We start from the raw sequence: 19208 nt of genomic DNA, 5'->3' as shown, positions 1-19208 counted from the left end.
GAACTTATATTCCAGTATTCCAGTAAAGGGGACTGGAAATAATAGGACACAAAAATAATTTCAGCATTGATAAGTGTTTTCATAAAATAACCAAACCAAACGAGGTAATATCATTACCTTTCCTGTGGCAGAGAGGAAGACACATGGAAAATGCAGAATAGAAAAACATATGGCCTTATTTTGGGTGGTCAGGGAAGACTTATGGGAGATGATGAAGATGAGATTTAAGTAAGAAAGAGGATCAAATTAGGTAAAGAGGATCAAATTAGGTGAAGATGAGGGAAAGGTGCAAGCTTTGTGCACCCACACAACAGCAAAGGTCTGAAGGGCCAAAGCTCAGCAGGGGAGAGTGATGGACAGCAGACATTCTAGTGCACAGCTTGCTGGCCAGAGGGAGCAATTAGCCTTTTATTCCAATGGTGTTAGAAATTGCCAGAGTGTGAAAATCAGTGAATGACATAGCCCAAGGGTATACTGGAGAACAGTTGAGAAACTATTACAAATAGTCCAGGACTACTTCTAGATGTTTTGCTTCAGCAACTGAATGGATGGCAGGCCATTTTCTGAAAGAATATGGGTGGGAAGAGCTTTTAGGGAATTGAGAAGTTTGTTTCTGGATCTGAAACGTGAGACCTATTAGACCTATGGAGATTTCAAGGTGACAGAATGTCTGGCTAGGACAATTCCTTTGTAGTGGTAACTGCTGAATTGTTTAACAGCAAAAATTGCTGAAACAAAAGGGTAAAATTTTACATGGTTAATTGTTCAGTTTGTATAGGAGACAGTATAGAGAACATTCTCTACTTTGTAAAATTTATAGAATTATAATGGAACTTTGATTACAAGAAAAAGAACAGCTTAAATAGAAATAGAAGGAGGGATTTGTTAGGGAATTAGTTTCCATTCATTTTTTTTTTTTTGTCTTAAATATTACCTGTTTTGTGAACTATAAGGAATCAACACTATTCAAGCTATATCTATGGACTATTTCAAAGGAGATTAAATAAATTTCCTTAATATCTCTCTCTCTCTCTCTCTCTCTCTCACACACACACACACACACACACACACACACACATCCTATTTGACCATTCAGCCAACAAAATGAAATCCTATCATTTATGGCAATGTGGATGGAATTGGAGGATATAGTAATAAAAATAAGCAGGCACAGAAAGATAAATATTGCATGTTCTCACTCATGAGGAAAGTGAAGATGTTGATCTCAGAGAAGCAGAGAGTAGGATAGTGATCACTAGAGTCTGAGAAGGGGAGAGAGGAGAGAAATAGAGGTTGAATAATAGTTTCCAACTTACAAGTAGGAGGAATAAATTCTACTGTTCTGTGGCATAATAAGGTGAATATAGTTTACAACAGTTTATTATATTTATAGTTTACAACAATTAAGAAATAATTTGACACAAGTTAATTGCCCCTATTTGGTACTTACACACATATACATTCATATATATGTATTGAATTATTATACCATATCCCATAAATGCATGCAAATATTATCTATCACTTAAAAATGAAAAATAAATTATTAAATTATTATTATTTTTATTATGTCTCAAATAGGATCTTTAATAAGGCCAAATCAAGACTAAAATTTATTCTTAAAAGACGACTTTATAAGCCATTAATAGTAGTATTAGTTATATTATAAAAACTGTGACTGTGAACACATATAAAAGAAGAGCAGTTTTAATGGTAATTTTTTGTGTGTGAATCTCACCTAATTTCTTTTTTCTTTGCAGATTATGTATTTTAGTTCTCTGTTCCCATATGTGGTACTTATATGCTTCCTCATTAGAGCACTCCTTTTAAATGGCTCAATTGATGGTATCCGCCACATGTTTACACCTAAGGTATGTGCCATACGTTTATTTAAGGTTTATCATCAGGAAAGCTTCATATTTTTTTATTAAAATATTCCCACAGTTATGTGTCAGGGATAATTGTTCTAACATATAAATTAGGTTTTTAAATTATAATTATGTTAACTAGCAAAACTAAAATGTTCATGTGTCTAATTAAATCACATGATAAATGTCCCATTTTAGTTCTAGAATAAGATTATCAGTATTTAATCCTCAAAAATTCATCTTTTAAAATTAACTTCCAATTTTCACAGTAAGTTCTAGAACATTTCAATCTTCACTTACTCTTCCCCTTCTATTTCAATGGTTCCAAAACTTTTTGTGTCCTAAATCATTCAAAAAACTGACGATAGTTATCTTCTTATCAGAAAAAATAATGAGCACATTAATTTGCTTAGAGTTTCAGGAGATTAACAGATCACCTGAAATCCATAGGGCCACCTACAATCTAGAATATTGCCTTATAGAAAACCAGCATTTTCTTGTTTTCATTTTGTTTTGAAGTTTTTTTTTTTTTATCTCCTGGAAAAATATTTGTAGTAGTTATCTTGGAAATTTTCATAAATGCTTATACATTTCAGAAAAATTCTCACTGGGCATCCTAGATGGATTGGAACTTACATTGTCATTCAATTTAGCAGAGCTGAACTCCCTGTTAGGCACAGGGAACCTAGTTATTGAGAACTTGGGGACTTAATCATAACTTGCTAATTTGATTTGGCAGGAAATGAATAAATTTTGGGGTGCATAGATTTTTGTTATTCACTATAATGAAGGACTTTTCACTACAAATTTGCTGATGCTATCATAGTCAGACATAAAGGTAAGACAGTCTAAAGACAGCTTCCAAAGTTGTTCAGAAGTTGGAATTTATCTGAAAGGCTAGTGTGGGCTGTGACTGGGCAGGGGGGATTAACTTCTGTGGAATTCTTTGTGTCTCCTGGCAGCTGCCTTGATAGGAGCTAAAAGCAGCTGTGTTCTTTCTGTGTCTGGTTCTGAGTTGGTATTACTCTGTAGTAGCAAAAATGCTGACATTGGTGTCTGGTTTTCTTGCCTACTTCAAAAGTACTGTGTAATATTTAGAGCTGTTGGAACCTCTACCCAGTGGGAAACTAGAATTATAAATTTCAGCCACCATTATAATTGAAATCTGCTTCAAATGGGCCATACTTAATGAACCCAAACATTTATGTTTATAATATTGAAAAATTTTTTTCTGAACTCAAGACAACCAAATTCTTTGTGAATTTCTGGAATCCATCCACTTTCAAAGTTGTCAATAACTTGTGACAATTCTAAACCTTTGATTTACATAAATATTTTAGAATTTGATAAAGGACTTTTACATGACCCCATCATTGAAAACTGGAGCATAAATTCGCATTTTTAGCCTGGAGTAGGGATTACTGTTGAAGACTTAATTTTTTCACTTTTCATTGACTATTGATGAGCTGCTGTGTTAGGACAGCATATAGAATATTATAGCTAATATAAAAATAATAGTAGTTTAAAATTACCTTTTAATTTATAATGTGTAGGGAAAAAGTACTAAAGTACACAAAATACACTCAAACTAAATTGAAGAACTCTGAACAATGCCTTTAGTAAATAGGTATTTCCTGCCATCTAGTGGGCAAAACTGAGATAGCTGCATGTTTTTGTGACCAGCATTTATCAGATTGGTAATGCAAAATGGTTATACATATCTTAGTTGCCTGTTTATAATCACGATTGTGTTTAATGATAATATTAAATAAATTTTAGAAAATAATAAGGGCTAAAATTAATTGAAACAATAAATCCTAACATTTGAGATAGCATGACTTTTTTTTTGAATTTACCTATTTTCATATTTTATTTCGACCATAAAACTGCTGTGAAATCTTAGGGAGTTTTTGTAACCTTTAAAAGAATTAAATAATAGTAACAACAAGTTCATAGGTTGTTGTGAATATTAAATGAGATAAGCTCTATAGATGCCTGTCAATATGTTGGCCACTATAGTTTATATAGGTTATCAATTATTGAGCACTTAGAGTAGGGTCCGTACTATTACTTCCATCTTTCTGTTGAGGAGGCTGAAACTTAGGTTGCATTATTATTAAATCATTAAATGACAGAATCAGGATCTGAAACTCTGTGGAGTTCATTTCTTAACCACGTTTGATTCTGTTTTCTATAGAGTTAATTTCACTACAGAAGTAAAGAGTACAATTTAAACTTGTTACTACTGAAGTAGAACTTAAATGTCTGTTGAGGTCTATGTCAACTAATAGTTGTTCTTTTTAAAAGTTTTGGTTATGTCTTTGAAATAATTTGATAGTTACCTAAGAAGTAAAGCCATAGTTAACTTAAAATATGTGTTCACAGATTCAGAACATGAGAACATTGGATCTTAAAGGGTATCTTATTAATGACATTGTTGAATTTCTTCTATTCTCAAAGAAAAAGCTTTCAGGAAACTTTTGAATGAATGAATAATATCTGTGAAAATATGCAAAGTACACATAGTTCAACTTTACCAAGTTGATGATTGTTCTCTGCTTCAACCACTAGATTTCCTTCAGAAGACAGAGAATGGAAGAGTATTAGGGAAATAATTATTTAACATTTATTAGTAATTTGCTTTGAAAAGAAAAAAGACACATGGGAAATAATTGAAGATAATTAATTTCTCTTTCATATGCTTCTGTGATCATTTGCTGTAAAATACTTAAAATTCTTGTATAAATAAAGAATCTGCATGTTAGTAAAGGCTCGATAGTCTTTCCTACTCATATTCTTTCATTCTTTCTTTGAAAAAGAAAAAATTCATGCTTAAGAACATATTACCCTCCAGATTTAAATAGGCTTTGGGTGCATAAATGTCATTGTAATTTATTTAAAAATAGAACTACTGCCATTTGACTTAATTATTTTGTAGCTGATTTCTATTCTGTTTAATTTCAAACAGCTTGAAATAATGCTGGAGCCCACGGTGTGGAGAGAAGCTGCTACTCAGGTGTTCTTTGCCTTAGGTCTGGGATTTGGTGGCGTCATTGCCTTTTCAAGCTACAACAAGAGAGACAACAACTGCCACTTTGATGCTGTTCTGGTGTCTTTCATCAATTTTTTCACTTCTGTTCTGGCGACATTGGTGGTGTTTGCAGTTCTGGGGTTCAAAGCAAATGTTGTCAATGAGAAATGCATTGCACAGTATGGACAATTAATTTCCATTAGCTTTTGATGGCATAATTGTACACAAAATATGTGGCAAAGAACCTGTGTGCTCATTCACATGTTGTTCTGTTTTTCAGAAATTCTGAGATGATCATAAAATTTTTGAAAATGGGAAACATTAGTCAGGATATTATTCCCCATCACATCAACCTTTCCCGCATTACTGCAGAGGATTATCACTTGGTCTATGACATCATTCAGAAAGTGAAAGAAGAAGAGTTTTCTGTTCTTCATCTCAACTCCTGCCAAATCAAAGATGAGCTTAATAAAGTTAGTAGGTCATGTTTGAGCAATAGAATAATTATCATTCTGTTAAAATGTGCATTATCTAGCAGATTTTTTTTTCCAGAAAATGGTCTTTTAAATGCACAGGGAAGATCATGCTGTTACAAAATTTGAATGCTTTGTTGTCTGACATCATGAAGATATACTTTATTTTAAAAAGTCATTTCATTCTTTTACATAGGATAATAGTGTTTGATTCATTCTGTTATTTTTTCCTTACCCCCCACCCCTCCCACCCTCTTTTCCCTCTATACAGTTCCTCCATTCTTACCTCCTTCCCACCCCCCACTATATGTCATCATCCACTGATCAGGGAGATCATTCATCCTTTGGATTTTTGAGATTGGCTTATCTCACTTCACATGATATTCTACAATTTCATCCATTTGCTGGCAAATGCCATAATTTTGAGATTGGCTTATCTCACTTCACATATATATACCACAGTTTCTTTATCCATTCATCAATTGAAGGGCATCTAGGTTGGTTCCACAATATCTGGCTATTGTGAATTGAGCAGCTATGAACATCGATGTGGCTGTATCTCTGTAGTATGCTGATTTTAAGTCCTTTGGGTATAGGCCAAGGAGTGGGAGAGCTGGGTCAAATGGTATGCTTTTACTTCATGTACAAACAGAGAAACAGTATGAATCTCATTTGTGTACAATAAAAATAAATTAAAGAAAAAGAAATGAAATCTAAAAATAACAAGATCGTCAATACTGAATCACTGATAAAAATTTTAAAACTTACATTGTAGAACACATTCGACCTCTGTTTCTTTGCGGGGAATGGCTTATTTCACTAGGGATGATGGTCTCCCCATCCATCATTTTCTGCACGTTATAAATAAGGTCATTCTTCCTAATGGCTGAGTAATACTCCATTGTGTACATATACCACATTTTTTTCCATTCACCTGTTGAAGGGCACCTAAGTTGACTCATAACTGAAATTTTAAAAAATATATTTGAGTAAATGGCAGAAAGATCAATAAAGGATGAAAGAATTGGAGAAAGAGAAAGTAAAGGAGAGGTACTAGGGTCAGGATTAGAACAATATATATTTTTAGTTTTATAATTATGTCAAAATGAATTCTTCTGTTATGTGTAACTAAAAAGAACCAAAAAACCTTACAGAGTAAATATTTAGATATTTTGCGAGTTGTCAAACAATACCACGAAAGATGTATGAAATTGATTTATGTAATATTTTATGTTATTTAAATTGTGATTTCCTAATAATATTAAAAAGTGAGGTTCTTTCAAGCTTTAAAGTTAGAGATTTATTCATATATATTAGAAACAAAAGAGAATTTAATCAAGAACCTGCATGTATTTTATGGATAATAGTTGAAAAGGAATAAAAAAGTACTTGATTAAAAAAAAAGCCATTTCATTGATTGTGCCATAGTAATTTAAAAACTGAATATAAATAAAGTGATTTTTATCCTAGGATGGAGAGTAGTCTGATAGCTTTCTTGATATTTAACATGGAGTTTGAATTATGGCTCATTTACTATACATTGCATCATTGTCTGAATGCCTTCCATGGCCTTCATATTCAACAAGTCAGGATTGTCTTTTTTCTTTGTCACTATTATATATCTTAATAGGCAAGGAATTAGTAAACAGTAATAAATATTCTTGTATTGGCTTTCAGTATTTCCTTGTATTGTCAAAAATAAAGACATGGTGGGGAAATGGATCACTATCACCTGCTTTAAATAGCTAACTCTACTTGAGACTAAACATAATCATTTGCTTGAGATTGTGGATGAAACCACCATTGATGTAATAACCTTGGACTTCATAAGGAAACATAATTCCTAATTTACTTTTGCAAATTAAAAAAAAATTGTAATCTGTTGTATTCATGAAGTAACACAGTCAACTCAAAGTTTGGCTAGAGGTTTAGTTTCTTAAAAGTTGTTATTTTAGAATTCAGTATCTGTTATGTTTTATAAAAAGTAAACTTGTGTTAATATTTGCTAGGGATTCCATTTTATTCTGCCTACCCAACTTTGGTTTTTTTGTTTTACAATGAGATGAACCTACCAGAAGTAGAAGTGATTAAATGTAGTAGATTTACTTTTTAATATTGAAAATTGACTTTTCATAGTCCAGGTATTCTGTTCATATTCTTCTATTTCATATTCACATTTTTCTTTTAAGTTAAAAAATGATATAGTATTCACAGTCTATATTTTCTTTATACCAGTTTAAGCTACTAATTGATCAATACTAAGCTATAGACCAGAGAAATAGGTACATATTTATTTGTAGTTTCTATGATAAAAAATCACTATTCATAGTCCTAAATTTTAACCTATTAAGCACTGAGTTTTCAATTCTGCAAATATATCAGTGAAACTGACATAGGTGTACTGAAGGTTTGGAAAATGATAACATGGAGCTTATATATATTACATTGATACATTAATATTATAACTATATCATTATATAAGATTGTATATTATATACTTATTACTTATATATTTTATAATTACATATATTTTATTTAGTTTTTATAGGTGTTTCACAACTGGAACAATGGGACAAAATGATTTAACAGAACCAAAACTACTATGTATTCTTTAATACAATATGCCATTCCAGGATCCTTGTGAAATCTTTAGTATACATCACAGTATAATTGCATATACTGTTTAGCAATTTGGCTAAATTAGAGTTTTATTATTTGGGTTACTTGATCTAATTAAATCTGAGTTCTAAGAACGAGAGCATGGTTTAACAAGTTAAATTATGTCAACTTATTCTTAGTAGCTGCTGGCCATTATTTAGAGATTTCCTTTCCCTTTCTAAGGTGATATTGCTCTGTACTAATGTTGCATTTTTTTTTCTGTATTTTTCAGGCGGTTCAAGGAACTGGTTTAGCTTTTATTGCCTTCACGGAAGCAATGACACATTTCCCTGCATCTCCCTTCTGGTCAGTGATGTTTTTCCTCATGCTGATAAATTTAGGGCTTGGCAGCATGTTTGGGACCATTGAAGGGATCATCACACCAATTGTGGATACTTTCAAAGTGAGGAAGGAAATTCTTACTGGTGAGTTTTTATGCATTTTTCTTTTCATTGAACTGATAGAGGTCATTTTATTCTTGGTGAGAGATTTAGAGATGAGAACTGCAAAGTGTTTGGCTTTAGATTTATTAATATCCACTGACATTTTTATTTTAATATATGCTTACTATATAAAGAATATGTTTAATATAGATTATATTTAATTCTTCATTAATAAATATTTATGTTGCTATTTATTAATAGTAGTGCTGGGCTGGGGTTGTGGCTCAGAGGTAGAGCACGTGCCTGGAATGTGGGAGGCACTGGGTTCAATTCTCAGCACCGCACATAAATTAATAAAGTCCATTGACAACTAAAAAATTATTTTAAAAAATAGTAGTGCCATTAACATAAATTACTAAGACTAGAACAAAATCATGGAATATCCATGAATAATTTTGTATACAAGTCAAATAATTATAACTAGAATAGTTTAGATTGAATAATCCTCAACCAAAAAGTACCTGTTTGAAAATGATAAGCCCAAATCCAGTACTTATATGCAATAATTGCAATTTACTAGCAATTAATATTTCTAGGTAAGAAGAAAATAAAAGTTTATCAATATTGTTGTAAATATGACCATGTTGAATGTTAATATGATTATTAAAGTATCAGTTCTTTATTGCATTATCCTTGCATTTGAGAAACATAAAAACTATGAGAAATCACAAGACAAATACAAAGATATAAAAAATCCTTTTCTCCAAAAACAGTAGTACTAACATTAAAATTAAATAAAACTTGTATCATTGTAATGTACTCATAACTTAATGGAGATGTTATAATAATAATTCAGAAGAAGCTAAGTGATGTAGGTACATTATGGAACTTTGGAGAAAAAGATGGCACTTAAATTGGAAAGGGAGAGCATCTTCCTAGGGGTCACAAGATAGCTTTAGTAAACATATATAAATGAAGATAAAGGAACCAGTGAGGAACCTAGCCATGACCATATAGGAACAGTATTGGCAAGTGATGTAGAATAAAATTGTAAAGAGATACACAGGTGATTTTGCATGCTGGGTGGTGGTGCACAAATTTCCCAAGGCCACCTTTTTTTTTGGCTTGAACAATTTAGTCATAATTTATGTATAAATAACTCACTTGCTGCTTTAAGTATGTGGAACATGTGTATGTATATGTGTGAGCAAAGCAATTTAATTTCAGCAGTTCGTTAAACATTTATACATGTAAGTCCTGCACTTAGCTGAACAAAAAAGTGATGAACTTCTTTTTTTTTCAGACTTCTTTATTTTCTCCCAGAAAGCCATTAGTATTTCTGAATATCAATAGCCTACCTGATATACAGTTTAAAAAAGTCATCTTTACAGTTTTGTCTTTGTCACGCCCATACCAACCACTCCTTCTTATAGTTGGGAGCATGCAAAATTAAGGGAAAAGTAACTCATAGAGGGGAAAGCACAAGGGACAGTCTTTGCTGATTCCCACTGGATGATTTATTTGGAAAGAGCAAAGGAAAATGCACTCTCTTCCCCATTTCCTGTCTGTTAGGGTCTATTTCAAGCCATATTTGAACTCTGAAATGTTACCTCATCACCTTTGTTAGGTATGTTTTTTCTTCTTTAGTAGGACATAGTATAGGATAAGGGAATCAGTCATTATTTTTTCCTTTACATCACCACCACCACCACCAAGTGGAGGGGGTGGGAAACAAGAGAAAGAGAATAAAGAGTCTAACAAGAATTTGGAAATTTGGGAATATTGTATAGATTCCAAAAGACTCTCAAAGTTTTTACATTAACTATAACTGTTTAGAAGCTTATGTATATGTTTCTTAAATATTACTGGGAAAGCTTCTTTTAGATGTTTTTTTCCTTAGTTATTATTTGGATAATCGGATCACTCAACTCTGTCATTTTTAGTTTCCAAATAAACTGGTTCAGACAAGATAAATATATAAATATGAGTTGGTGCTGAGGTGCGTTCTAGTCAGATTTTCCCACTTATGCTTTAAAGGGAACTATATTTTGAAAAATCCAGTGTAAAATACATGGGTTTTAAAATCTTATGGTAAGCCACATTAGACTCCTTATTAATTTAAAACTTTCATATAGATTTCAAAACTATAGAACCTTACTAAAGGTAGGAAGACCTATGAGGGTATGCTGCCTTAAAGGTCACTTTGCTATTAATAATAGAATTAGATTAGGGAAATTTATTCTTTTAAAATTTTCTCTCAATTTTGCCTTACATATTATTTGTGCTTGGTGATGAGTTTCCTCAGACTTGGGGAGTGAGTAATTGTTTTATAGTGAATTGATATTACAACTCAGGCTAATCCCAGGTAACCTAACTCCCAACATGTAACATTCCTATAACAAATTGTGGAGGTTGAAAATTATTCTTTGGATATAATAATTAATAATGAAGCTTAAAAGATTTGGCTTTGAGTGGGGGCTCATTACTTTTTCCCATTTATTCCTTTCCTCCAGTTATCTGTTGTCTTCTGGCATTTTGTATTGGCCTAATATTTGTGCAACGCTCTGGAAATTACTTTGTTACAATGTTTGACGATTATTCTGCTACATTGCCTTTGCTAATTGTAGTCATTCTGGAGAATATTGCTGTAAGCTTTGTTTATGGCATAGATAAGTAAGTATGTTTGCTTTTATGGTTTCATTTTTCATCTCTAGTTTGAAAACACCAATTACCAATACCTATTTCATTTAGAAGGGTAGAGAAATGAATAGAGGGAAAATCCTTTACAAAATCAAATCTTTTACAGCCTCTTGTTCATTCAACAATTTTAGTAATATTTACTTCTCTCTTAGATGAGTATTTAGAATTGTGTAAATACGATATCATCGAGAAGTCTGGAGCTTCGATTTAATTCTGATTATCAAACTAAATCCCAAGAGCTAGGGATTGTTGACTTTGTTCCAAGAACCTTAAGTTCTTTTGGGTTACTATTGCTATCTGCAGTTCATAGATGAAGAAAATTGGGTTTACAGATAACACCAAGTGACTAGGTCATCACACACCAGGACAATAGCCAATCCGGAATTCAAAGCCATTTCTGTTTAATCTAGAAGCTATCTCCTAATTATTGTGCTAATCTATATTATGAGAGAACTGTTTGTGTCCTAATGCTGTATTTAGGATGACGATGATTTTGGTAAGTGATATATCCTGTTCTGTGTTATATATGTGAAATTTGTTGCACCCAAACTTCATATGGAGTCATTATTTGAATTCACTGTGTACCCAAACTCCTAACTATGTACCTGTGTTATGAAAAATATATATAGTTGATGTGAAATGAAGCATTAGACTAATCTCAGAAGACACATATCTTTTACACCTTCGGCCCATACATTTTAAAGTCATTGCCTCTAATTAACATATATAGACTGAGAGGGAATAAGATTTTCAGGTTATAAAAACCTGTGTAAAGTAGGAAGGAGTGCATGTTAAGTGAAGAGCAGAGTCCTCTTAACTGACATTAAGAACATTACTGATATTTAATGAGTTGTGACAAAGCTTAAAGAATTTTTTTTTAATTGTCAAAAGCTCCAGGCCAGGAAAAACAGGAAGACTACATTTAATGGTCTTATACTGATTATAAATAGCAATGATAGAGATGTGTGACATTCACTGACTTTTATGCCTCATAAAAACACTATGTGAAATGCAAATAAGCCTATGAAAAGATGCTTTATATTATATGTCACCAGAGAAATGCAAATTAAAACAATTTGGGATACCACTATGCTCTTACTAGGATGGCCAACACCCAGAAAACTGACAACACAAAATGCTGGTGACGATAAGAACAGCAGGAACTCTCACTCATTGCTGGTGGGAATGCAAAATAATGCAATCCTTTAGAAGGCCTTTGGGCAGTTTGTAACAAAACTGAAGATACTCTTCTTACATGGTTCAGATCTCTCCATCTTCAAAGGTCATATTTTGTCTTAAGAGCAGTATAAAATTCTCATTTAATTACTTTCTCCTGCCTTAGGACTCTGGAGCAACTTTATATTTTTCCTGTTCACCTTCAACAATTCCATGAGCTCAGTTCTGCTCAATTTCCTCTGCCACTCTTACGTATATTTCTATGGACAGGATTGAGAGAAAGTAGGCAATCAAAACCTAAATGTCTGAGACAGTCAGTAATTCAAATGCAGAGGAAAAAAATGTTGGAGTATAGCAATTCATTGATCAGGAAAAAACATGAGGAATATGAAAATGAATAGGAGAATGCTCTGGAGTCAAAAATGGTGGCAGCAGTTTTGTTGTTGTTGTTGTTTTTAACTTTAAAATATCTTCAATGACTGGAATAGGGCATGTATGCAATAAGGTATTTTCATTCAAATATGAAAGGGTAGGGCAAAAGTTTGCCATTCACAGGACCTGGTGGTATCCCATCAGTGGGACTGACTGCAGAGGGCATGCAGCTGGGTTTCTGATACCTCCCCAGTCATCAGCAGCTCCTCCCTGCTGAGTGTGGCTTGCTACTCTGAAGACATGGACTAAACTGGGAGAAATGTCATAGGTTCCTTGCTCTAATTTCAAAAATTACAAAGGGATAAAGTCAATAAAGTCATCAATGCTGGAGCAAAACCTCTTGAAACTAACAAACCAAAGTTCCCTTTCAAGACCAAACTCGGCACTGGAGAGAACATGATGGAATAAAAATCCTCGTTTAATAGGGTGATGTAAAAAAGAAAGTGAAGATAAACATGAGGCAGAGAGGAGAGGCAGTAGATTTGAGGCATTGTAAAGCCAATCTTGGATTATTTTGCAGAAAAGGGGGAAATATACTAGTCTCGCCTTGTCAAAAATACAAGAAAATTCCTTTCAAAGGTGGTTGAGTCTTAAGAACAGTTGTTTTAAGGTGGGGGGGGGGGGGAGAAAAGGAGTAGAATGATTATCCCTGCAGACAACAAAAGACACAGAGAAAAAGTAATGATAAACTAGTGCTATTTCAAAACAAACTAAAATAATTTTTCAAAGTGGATAGATGATATAAAAGGTCAGGATAATATCAGAATTATTTAAAATTTCAAAAGTGGTAGCAAAAAGGAAGATTTGAAACAGAGATGTGGAACTCAGGGAATAATTGTGAATAAAATGAAAACACTTTAGAAATGTACACCAAATTAAAAGGAACATAAAACTGTAAGCACAATGTTAATTCTATGAGAAATAGGCAATAGCAAAGAGGAATATATTTTTAAATAAAGAAGAAATAATGAAGGGCCAGGTGGTGGCACCTGTCTGTAATCTCAGCTACTCGAGAGGTTAAAGGAGGAGGAGCCCAAGTTTAAGACCAGCCAGACCAATTTAGTGAGATCCTTTCTTAAAATAAAAGATAAAAAGGGCTAAGGATGTAGCTCACTGGTAGAGTTCCTCTGGTTCAATCCCCAATACTGCCAAAAACACAAAGAAGGATGAAAGATAAAAAAGAAAGAACAAACGATTTAAAAAAACGAATAGAAATTATTGTTAAAAGGAAAGCTCACTCAAATACACACACACACACACACACAAATTATTTGCCAGAACAAATATAAAGCTATAATTCAAGAAAATTATCTGTAATAAGTGACAATTTGAATGTTGTTGAGTGTTTTTTCATAGTGTTGGAAAATAGGCATAATGGCCGGCACCAAGTCACAATCTAGTTTATAAAAAAAAAAAAAAAGGATCATCCATGCCAAAACAAGACAAAAAATAAGACAGCAAAATCATTTCTCAGAGAAAAATCTGAGTGTCCACAGATTTTCTGGAACAATATGATGTGGTTTGAGTTATCTATATGATATTAAAGGAAAGAAAAATCTATTTTTAATCAGTCAAATTGATATTCTAGTATGGTGACCACCAATAACTGTGAACATGCATTGTTATTATGATCCATGTAAAGAATCTATCTAGCTTTATTAGTTGTATAAAGGAAAAGAGACTATTATGTAATGGCTCTGTGCTCTGTGCCTTGACTGCCTTGCCATCAAACACCTTGGGTGAATTTTACTTCATATTTTGTCTTAAGAGTAGTATAAAATCCTCATTTAATTACTTTCCCCTGCCTTACTTCAGGTAGACTATACCTCAGTAACCTGACTTTAAAAAAAAACAAAACACCCCCAAACAACAACAATAACAACAACAACTACATCAAGAACACCTTTTCCCAATCATGTCTCTAGGTCCAACTATATTTTACAAGAAATAGGATCATATGTTGTGAACGACATTGTGGTGAGACTGGGAGGATGTGGGCAAAAAACCCAGCTGACTTGACAGAAAAAGAGAAGAAACACAAAGATAGAAGAAACTTAGAATTAAACAGACTTGAGAGATTTGAGAGATACATCAGCTAGTTACAATGTGAACCTTCTTTGAATTCAAGCAGACTGTACATAGGAGAGAGAGTTCACAAAATGTGAATACCAATTAGGGATATTTGATAATAGCAAGGAGTTATTACTATGTGAAACTAATATAAAGGTTTTTAATGTACTGCAAATATTGTGCTCATAAAATAGAAAGTTATTTATAGGAGGAAACTTTTTAATAACTTGCTTAAAAGGATTTTCACTGAACAAGAATTGTAATACTTAACTGGTTTCATTTTACTTTATAAATTTTCTTAATTTATAAGTCATCTTCTAATATGAATTTTTGACTTACTATAAAAGGTTACAAGGTATTCATGGTTAAATCTCTGTCAAACATTGATATAGTGCACATTTTCAGTTATAATTATGTTAACTTGAGGAATAATTAAATATTTTCTTTTTATTCAGGTTTATAGAAGACCTAAAAGATATGCTTGGCTTTGCTCCCAGCAGATATTACTACTATATGTGGAAATACATTTCTCCTCTAATGTTATTGTCTTTGCTAATAGCTAGCATTGTGAACATGGGGTTAAGTCCTCCTGGCTACAATGCATGGATTGAAGAGAAGGTAAAACATAAAATACAGAAGTTTGGTTTTAAGAAAAGGTATATAAGAAGCCACCTTAGAGATTTTCATTTGTTGTTTTCTTCATAGTATCATTTGGTGTTTAATGGTATTCCTTTTGTTCATGAATCATGAGATTTATGTTACGTGCCCTGAGCTTCCACGGTTGTTTTTGTACATCATGAATCTCTTTAGCACTTGGGAATTGCTGACTTGTCCTTATTAAAGAAAATGCTTTCATCTTAACATTGATGAACTAATAAAGATTAGGCTTTAACTCCAGAAAACATGTTAATCAAACCTCTGGAAACATTTTTTATATGCTTTTATTAAGTTGTATCTCAGACATTATATAATAATTGAAATACACACTAGCCAGATAAGTATAATCTAAATAACTAAATATTGAAGTATTATTATAACTGATTTCTATTGGCGATGACTCTTTGCATTTGTTTTCAAGGTGATTAACTACATATTAATATAATCATCAGATATATATTAACTGTTCTAAAATCAGGGTGCTTATTTTTCTTAGATAATTCTGTCCTTTTACTATGTTATGGCCAATAATTATATAATAATAACCATGTCATAACTGAGACATGATCAAGCCTGCCATTGGTACTAAAACCTTTGGGATCAGATGTGCTTGAAATTTTAGGTTTTTAGATTTTGGAAAGATAACTTGGCACATGCTACAGGTTATCTATTAGTAACAAACTCATCTATAACTTAATGACTGAAAGCTATGGTGATTTATTAGTTTTTAGGCTTCTACGGGTGAGCTGGACAGTTTTCTTTTTTTTTTCATTTTGGTCTTGCTTTGGTTAACTCATACAGTTGTGTTCAGGTTGGAGAGCCTCTCTTAGTGGTCTTTCATTCTTGCCTTTCCCCAAGCATTATGAACTCAGGGCAGCGATCTATGAAACAGAAGCAAAAATTGCAAGCCTTTAAACTTGGAAGTTTCTGAATGTCACTCCCACCGCTTTGTATCACATAAACCAAGTTACAAACTAGCCCAGATTTCTTTGCTTATGAATTTGAGACAAATACAGTTTTTTAATGTATGTACATATTAGAATATTAAGAATATTTATATATATATATATATATACATATTTTGGTTTTCACAGGCATCTGAAGAATTTCTGAGCTATCCCATGTGGGGAATGGTTGTCTGTATCTCTCTAATGGTCCTGGCAATACTTCCTGTCCCAGTAGTCTTCATTGTTCGTCGATGCAACCTCATAGACGATAGTTCTGGTAACTTAGCATCTGTGACCTATAAGAGAGGAAGGGTCCTGAAAGAGCCTGTAAACTTAGAGGGAGACGATGCAAGTCTCATCCATGGAAAGATATCAAGTGAAATGTCATCTCCAAATTTTGGTAAAAATATTTATCGAAAACAGAGTGGATCACCAACTCTGGATACAGCTCCCAATGGACGTTATGGAATAGGTTACTTGATGGCAGATATGCCAGATATGCCAGAATCTGACTTGTAGCTGGATGGAATCAGCGGGCTGTACTTGGTTAATTTATCAATGAACATTGGCTCTACTAAGAGAAGCCTTGGGCTTCACTTACCAGAGGGCGCTCTCAGGTGTTCCGGGGCTGTGATCTTTAATCCTAACAGTATGCATCAGTTCAGCTAGAGCATTTCTTTGGATTCTTTGGTTTACATTTGTGCAGAAAGGATTACAGACAAAACTTACAATGACTGAGGCCCATGTTTATCAGGATTTTTTTAAAGTACTTTTGGTGTATATCAAGTATTTCTATCTCTAAAAAAAACAGGTGTTACCTCAGTTTCTAATAACTTCTGGATTTAATAGTATTGGCAATTCAAAAATGGTATACCTTCAAATTTCTAGGTTTGCCTTCAGGGTAACTCCAGTATCACAATGAGCAGTTATGTAAGTTGGTGCCTCTCTGCACATTTCCATGAATATACTGTGTAGATAAGGCTGTACTTATTTTGGTAGCATTGATACCTTCTTAGGCACTTAGTTGAAGAAAACTGCAAAATATTTTCTTATGTAATAGCTGTATAGAGCAATAGTATCAAAGAGTGAGAAGGCACTAATGCTGGGATGAAAGGTCAGATTTAGAGGTGACTGAAGATCATGTGGTGATGGCTGTATATTTTGTGTAAAATATATGTGTGAAAATGATCCAAGAATGAGTCACTCAGCACTCTCAAGAATCATGCAGACTCTGCATTTTTCTTATGCCGTGTGCCTAAAAACTTACTTGATATTTATTGTGGTTTCAAGATTACTCATAGTATATTTATATAATATACTTGCAATGTATATAGATGTATATTGGTACTCTAAGTACTGATTTGAAAACTTGAAGCAAGATGGCATTTTATTTCATATATTTCTGTTTTGCTTCTGTTTTATGCAAATAAAAATCCTTTTTTAAGTGATTGTTAAAATTGTATGGCATTCAACTTTAATCTACAAATAAACAAAGTTTAAAAATGGTGTTTGTTTTTCACATTGATTTTCCTTGTATCTCCTGGAATGGATTATCTTCCATTTCATAATAATTGGACATTGCATTCCACATAGAAGTAATAAATTACTTAATAGAGCTATAATCACTTTAGGGACACAGGAACAATAGAGAGACAATGTTTTAATATAATCTCACGAGTTTTGAAAAATACTTATAGCCTCCCAGGAAATCATGTGTACCACAGAGTCAGTGCTTGCTCCTTCAATAACTGTCTCTGAAGTTAAAATGTTGTGAGTTTTGAGAAATAATGTTGTTATTTATATAACAGTTAAAGCAGAGAAACCTAATATGTAGCAAAATTTCAGGAAATAAACACAAAATTATTGTCTATGGTCCTCAGGCTTTACAGTTTACATCTCTGCACCTATTCATCCCACATAATTGCAAGCTTGTTTCTTTTGTCCTACTTCTCCCCATTTCCTCACCCCCCCCCCATAACTCACTGTTCTACTCTGTTTCATCATACGTGGCTTTTTAAACATTTCACATGTAAGCAAGATCCTGCACTATTTGTCTTTCTGTGTCTGCTTTATTCCATTTAGCATATCCTTCAGGTTTAGTCTGTATGGTTGCAAATGGTTATATCTTCTTTTCTAAGCTGAACAATATTCCATTGTATGTATATATTCCAATTTCTTTATCCATTCATTCCTTGATGGACATTTAGGTTGTTCACATATCTTGGCTATAGTGAACATTGCTGCAGGGAATGTGGGAACAGAGAGATTTCTACAAGGTGTTGATTTCATTTCCTTTTGGTATAGTCAACAGTCTGGGTACCTGCCTTGCACTAGGAAATAGATCTCCACCTTTTTGTTTACAGAAAAATAGTGTGAAGAATTTAGGAATAATATTTTTGACATAGAATTGAAATCCCTTCTAATATTCTCTCTTGGCAGAGGAGGAAAGAATTCAAGGAGACTTGAACAAGGTCCTCTCCTTTTTGCTTCTTCTTCTTTTTTTTTTTTTTTTTGGAAAGGATGATTTTATTTCCATCCTGAATGATTATCATACCATTATTTACATGTGTCCAAAAAAATACTGACATAATTTAAACTGAAGGCACAGAACAAATCAAAACATTTAATTGTAAAAGATTAAATGAGAAAATGCAAATATTTCCACAGTAGCAATAAATTATGAACAAGTTTCCATCACCAAATATCATTCTGACCAAAAGCTATATAGTCTTTTCACATGAAATCTTGGAGTCAGCTCCTCATCTTTTCTTTCAGTTGATTTGTTCACCCTTTGTTTTAACATCTATTAACTA

At 32.9% G+C, this 19208-nt stretch overlaps 1 protein-coding gene across 1 annotated transcript in view; it reads left to right on the top strand.

The window, feature by feature from the left end:
- Positions 1–17880, top strand: part of Slc6a15 (solute carrier family 6 member 15) — a 51323-nt gene extending 33443 nt beyond the window's left edge. The window contains exons 6-12 of the mRNA XM_047551593.1: positions 1761–1871; positions 4837–5078; positions 5180–5372; positions 8263–8455; positions 10927–11086; positions 15247–15409; positions 16543–17880. Of these exons, the coding sequence (XP_047407549.1) occupies positions 1761–1871; positions 4837–5078; positions 5180–5372; positions 8263–8455; positions 10927–11086; positions 15247–15409; positions 16543–16914 (1434 nt within the window). The 3' untranslated portion in view covers positions 16915–17880. The remainder of the gene's footprint in view (positions 1–1760; positions 1872–4836; positions 5079–5179; positions 5373–8262; positions 8456–10926; positions 11087–15246; positions 15410–16542) is intronic.
- The last annotated feature ends 1328 nt before the right edge of the window (positions 17881–19208 follow it).

The sequence above is a fragment of the Sciurus carolinensis genome, chromosome 4, assembly GCF_902686445.1.
Source record: "Sciurus carolinensis chromosome 4, mSciCar1.2, whole genome shotgun sequence".
Classification (NCBI taxonomy): domain Eukaryota; kingdom Metazoa; phylum Chordata; class Mammalia; order Rodentia; family Sciuridae; genus Sciurus; species Sciurus carolinensis.
This window is presented reverse-complemented; position numbering and strand designations above follow the sequence as displayed.